Here is a 6,000-nt window from a genome sequence, read left to right on the forward strand (position 1 = left end):
AAAACATGATCTGGAAAAACTAATACATGCCTTCATCTCTAGTAGGGTTGATTACTGCAATGGCCTTTTCACAGGCCTGCCAAAAAAGACCATCAAACAACTTCAGCTGGTTCAAAATGCAGCGGCTAGGGTTCTCACACGAACAAAAAGAACAGAGCACATTACTCCAATTCTAAGGTCCCTTCACTGGCTTCCAGTAAGCTACAGAATTGACTTTAAAGCATTGCTGCTGGTGTACAAATCTCTAAATGGTACAGGGCCCAATTACCTCTCTGATATGTTGCAGCGGCCTAACCCAATCAGATCTACCAGATCGCAACAGAAAAATTTACTATTAAAACCAGTTGTTAAAACAAAGTGTGGTGAAGCAGCTTTTAGCTACTATGCAGTACAGCTATGGAACCAACTGCCAGAGGACATTAAAAATGCTCCTGCTGTTGGCAGCTTCAAATCTAGGTTAAAGACCAAGCTGTTTTCAGATGCTTTCTGTTAAATAATTAATATTTTTACATTTTTTATAATCTTTACTTTCTCTGCATGTTTTAAATTTACTTTAACTTTATTCTATTTTATTCTGCTAGTTTTTTTTCCCTTTCTCTTTCTTTTTCTCCTTTTTCTTTTTGGCATTTTAATATTTTATTTCTACTATTGGGGCGGCACGGTGGTGTAGTGGTTAGCGCTGTCGCCTCACAGCAAGAAGGTCCTGGGTTCGAGCCCCGGGGCCGGCGAGGGCCTTTCTGTGCGGAGTTTGCATGTTCTCCCCGTGTCCGCGTGGGTTTCCTCCGGGTGCTCCGGTTTCCCCCACAGTCCAAAGACATGCAGGTTAGGTTAACTGGTGACTCTAAATTGAGCGTAGGTGTGAATGTGAGTGTGAATGGTTGTCTGTGTCTATGTGTCAGCCCTGTGATGACCTGGCGACTTGTCCAGGGTGTACCCCGCCTTTCGCCCATAGTCAGCTGGGATAGGCTCCAGCTTGCCTGCGACCCTGTAGAAGGATAAAGCGGCTAGAGATAATGAGATGAGATGAGATTTCTACTATTGTTTAATTCTTATTATTTTCTTTTAATTCTTTTAATTCTTTTAATTAATTATTTTAGAATAAAGATAAAATTATTTTATGTAATTTTATTTCTCTATTGTTTACTGTTTTTGTTTTTACTTCTGTAAAGCACATTGAACTGCCATTGTGTATGAAATGTGCTATATAAATAAACTTGCCTTGCCTTGCCTTGTTCTTGCTCCTTTCGGAGGGCGAGCAGCGCCTGGTGCTGGCTCCGTTGGGCCGTGGTGAGGGCGTGGATCAGGTCGGCGAAGGTGGAGGACTCCATGGGGCTGTTCTCTTCTGTGCTCATTCCTGGGTTTCGGCACCACTGTGGCAGTTCGTGTAAGTGGGTGGAGCACAGAAGGACGGCAGGACAGAACTGAGTTCACAAAAACTCTCTTTATTCAGCTTTTCAGCCTATCTCTATACTCTCAGACACATGCACACACATCAGTAGTCTAGTTGTGGAGAGAGCTCCCTCTGCTCTTGCTCTCTCTCCTTAAATAGGGCGCGGTCACTGGGAAGACACACAAACACATTAATCAACAACAGGTGTAGTGATACTGCCACTTACCTTCCCTGACTCCGCCCTCCTGTCACAGACCGGCGCTTGACCACACCCCCGCTGCCACACTGACAAACCTGAACATTTCTCTGCATGCCCACACATCAGTACATACCTATGCATTCATGGACTTTTCAGTTCTGCACATTTACGCTCTTTGATCTTCACATACATGGACGACTCACTCTTGCACTACATTTACACTCCTTGGACTTTTTCTCCTACCCTGTGGACTGTACATATGCACAGCATGGACTTTGAGGGGATTCTTGCGAATTGTTCTTCGAATTGAAAAAAAAGGGGGGGGGGGCATTCCATATGTATGGACATTGAATGGAATACTATGCTATAATTGATGTTGATGACTGATGTATGTATCATGGTAAAGAAGCATCAGATAAGCTATAATAAGTTTATTTGACAGTGCATTATGGCTCCATTGTATATTTTTGTTGGTAATTGTCCTGCCATAGCTTTGACAATTAGGGGCCAGGATGTTGGAGCCACATTTTGGAATCTTGAAGTTGATCTAAAAACCTGCAAGAGTTTAAATTACATTATTATTATTATTAAATTGCATTGTTATAATTTTAAGTTATGAAATATGTTAATTTATTTACCTTTGATCTAGCCTGCAGCTCTTGTACTTACCTGTTATGTGTGACGTGAACACGTAGCTCCTCAGACATGCGGCACTAAGGCACGAATGTGCAGGTGTTAATTTGTTGGTTTGATCTGGTGTACGGCAGGTTAGGTGGCAGAGAGGAAACAGTTTTCTGACCGCATAAGTTTTCAGATAAGTATTCGCTTTATTGTTTAGTACCATTTTATTTTATAGCCTTTGTTTCACTTCTGAAAAGTCAACTGGATTGTTGATGGAATAAATCTACGCCGTATGATTTTAATTTCAATTCTCTGTGCGTGCTTTATCTGGAATGTGTGTCGGGAGACTCCCCATCCACCTCATGTGGCTTTAGGAAAGTTTTGGATTAAGATAGCCGCTACAAAAGGGTTCACAAATTTCACGCACTACTGTGTATATGTGTGATGTGTGTATTTCAGGATTCAGAATCATAAAGAATAATCCAAAAATAAATAAAATAAAATTAATCTGTACACTTCGTATATTAAATCATGGTTGAAAATTCTGAATGTTTTTATGATGTTTCGGTATTTAACTCTTTCATATCCAGTACATTTTTATTTTATTTTATTTATTTGAATTACAGATGGAGTGCCCATGTGCCATTAAAATCTGTATGGACTGGATGAAGACTTCACTTTTAAAACACTGAAATAAATGTTTATTAACTATTTTTATAGAGCATGTGTAAGTATATTATAAACACTGTGTATACTGTTTATAAATCTTGTACATAAGCTCCTGTACAGGACAAGTGAATGTTAACATACAGAATGAAGACTTTTTATTGCAGCATGTTTTTGAGTGGAATTTTGTAATATCTTTATATCTTTTAAAGAAATTTTTGAATTTGGTTCATCATCTTTACAGTCTTGCTAGTCATTAGCATTTACCTAGTCATAAAGTAAGTGTGTGTGTGTGTGTGTGTGTGTGTGTGTGTGTGTGTGTGTGTGTGTGTGTGTGATAGGCCTATTAATTAAACATTTTATAATTTTTATTTAAATCAAAAAGAGAAGAGGAAAAAATAAAATTCATAATATAAAGTTTGTGTTTCACTGGAATTAAAAGTAGTAACAACACAGTAACAACAAAATAAAGTGCATGTGGGGGGGAATTCTTTATGATACCTGACTGGAGGTGGAACAGGAGGCAGATGCAAGTGCAGGTAATTTATTGTGTAAAGTATAAACAAAACAAGAACCATCAGCAGGAGCTGTGGATATGAGCCAGACTGTGGATATGCTGTGGATATGAGACAGACTATAAATGATAACGAGGTACACATGAAACCAAACGAAAGCTACAACAAATGCTTGATGTTGAGACACTGAACTAGAACTTCAACAGTGTTGCTAATAGGGTGTAATGAGACACAGATGAGCGTGATTAGTGAGGGATGTGATGTGCTGGGCTGATAGGGAGTGTAGTTCTGTGCCCTTTTGTGCTGACATGACAATACCAAACTTGAGTGTTTATTACACAACCAGCAAAAGTTGAACAAAATGTAAACATAATTAAAATTTATGTTTTAAAATTCTGTGTGGAGTTTGCATGTTCTCCCCGTGTCTGTGTGGGTTTCCTCCGGGTGCTCCGGTTTCCCCCACAATCCAAAGACATGCAGTTAGGTTGATGTGGGGCGGCCTTGGGCTGAGGTGCCCTTGAGCAAGGTACCGAACCCCTGACTGCTCCCCGGGCTGCCCGCTGCTCTGAGTGTGTGCGTGTGTTCACTGCTTCAGATGGGTTAAATGCAGAGGATGAATTTCACTGTGCTTGAAGCAGGGCTGAACGATATGGACAAAATTTCATATCTCGATATTCATGCCAGATATCTCAATATCGATACAATACGATATGACTACGGGTTCGGTGAAAACCAAGCATTTTTCAGAAAAATAAAAACATCATAATACAAAAAAATGTGGAAAGTGCAGTTTTATTTTTAAGAACTCACTGCCAGTCGTCAACATTAACCTAAATTACAAATAAATAAATTACAAATCAAACATTTTACTGCAGCTCTGCTTTAACAATAAATAACAAATGCAGCAGCTGGTGGAACATTGAAAGTGCATTGAAGTGCAACATCTTATATTCTTCAAAAGATCGCATAACTGTATGCAGAAAATGCATTTATATGCATTATAACTCATTATAGAGTTTCGGAATGGCCACTTGATTAAAATGTGTTCGGGATGGTATTTTATAACACTTGTCCAGCATCCAAACCATTTTTTTAAAGCCCTCTTTTGAGACTGTGTACACAGGTACCATGTCTTTTGCAATGTGGTATGTTATAGCGTCTGTAATTTCTTTATGTCTGGTGGAAGTCGACTCGTACGGTGTAACGCTACTGAACGCATCAGCAATCAAACTTTGCTTTGGCTTATTTTGGGATGACTGAGAAGTCCTCGGTGTTTCTCTCATTGTCGTACACTCTTCGTGCAGCACGCGATGGTGGTGTTTCAGGTGGTGAAACATGTTTGTTGTGCTACCTTGCTTCGTCACAATTTTTGCTAAGCACAACCTGCACAACACCTCACTCTGGTTAACATCGTCCTTTCTGAATCCAAAATACCTCCAAATAATGGAGGATGATTTATGTTTTGGCACCAAGTCAGATTCTGCACCGCCACCGGCTGCATTATCTTCCGCACTCATTTTCTTTCTTTCTTTTTAATTTCCCCGCTGTGTCTGTAGTGTGTGCGCATGCGTCGGTCTCCGTCTCCCTCACTCCCGCCCTCATATGTTTGTTATTGGTTGGCTTCAGCTGTCGCTCCACAGCAAGCATGAAATAAGGTTTGTGGTTGGCTAGCCTTAGTGATGCATTCAAGCGCGTGGAGAGGGGAAATCTATATCGTCTATATCGTTGCTTTTTCGATATTAATATCTTGAATGTTCATATCTAGGGTGGCACGGTGGTGTAGTGGTTAGCGCTGTCGCCTCACAGCAAGAAGGTCCTGGGTTCGAGCCCCGTGGCCGGTGAGGGCCTTTCTGTGTGGAGTTTGCATGTTCTCCCCGTGTCCGCGTGGGTTTCCTCCGGGTGCTCCGGTTTCCCCCACAGTCCAAAGACATGCAGGTTAGGTTAACTGGTGACTCTAAATTGACCGTAGGTGTGAATGAGAGTGTGAATGGTTGTCTGTGTCTATGTGTCAGCCCTGTGATGACCTGGCGACTTGTCCAGGGTGTACCCCGCCTTTCGCCCGTAGTCAGCTGGGATAGGCTCCAGCTTGCCTGCGACCCTGTAGAAGGATAAAGCGGCTAGAGATAATGATATGAGATGAATTTCTTAAATAACTGATGGAAACTATTGGACTTTTTCATGATATTCTAACTGTTTGAGATGTGCTAGTATTTTCCATTTACCTCGGCTCTGATTTATGATAACCTCCGTTACTCTGTTTTTGCCTCATATGACCCTCGCCTGCTTCATGACCCTGCCCTTGTCTTATGGTTTTGTATCATTTGCATGCTTCATAAATAAACTTTTCTTGCACTTACATCTGTTCAACCACACTGTTACTGACACCCTACTAATATTAAATCCTAATCACTAATTAGACTCTAATCACTAATATTAAAACATCTGAATATTAAACCCTCATCAATAATGTTAAACCATAATGACTATCAAAGGTGTCTAATATTAAACTATAATAACTAAAGTTCTATCTAATCTAACATTAAACCCTAAACACTAATATCAAACCCTGCTAATATTAAACCCTAATAATTAATATTAAACCCTGATCA

At 40.3% G+C, this 6,000-nt stretch overlaps 1 protein-coding gene across 4 annotated transcripts in view; it reads left to right on the forward strand.

Annotated features, from left to right (window-relative positions):
- The window catches only part of LOC132891078 (receptor-type tyrosine-protein phosphatase beta-like), a 193,786-nt gene extending 190,493 nt beyond the window's left edge, over positions 1–3,293 (forward strand). For 2 of the 4 annotated variants that reach the window (XM_060928561.1, XM_060928563.1), the window contains one exon: positions 1,251–2,735. In XM_060928561.1, the coding sequence (XP_060784544.1) occupies positions 1,251–1,291 (41 nt within the window). In that variant the 3' untranslated portion in view covers positions 1,292–2,735. Of the gene's footprint in view, positions 1–1,250; positions 2,737–2,836 lie in introns of those variants that run through there. The other 2 variants (XM_060928562.1, XM_060928560.1) reach the window with 2 other exon arrangements.
- Positions 3,294–6,000: the final 2,707 nt, after the last annotated feature.

This window comes from Neoarius graeffei, chromosome 8 (genome assembly GCF_027579695.1).
Source record: "Neoarius graeffei isolate fNeoGra1 chromosome 8, fNeoGra1.pri, whole genome shotgun sequence".
Lineage (NCBI taxonomy): Eukaryota > Metazoa > Chordata > Actinopteri > Siluriformes > Ariidae > Neoarius > Neoarius graeffei.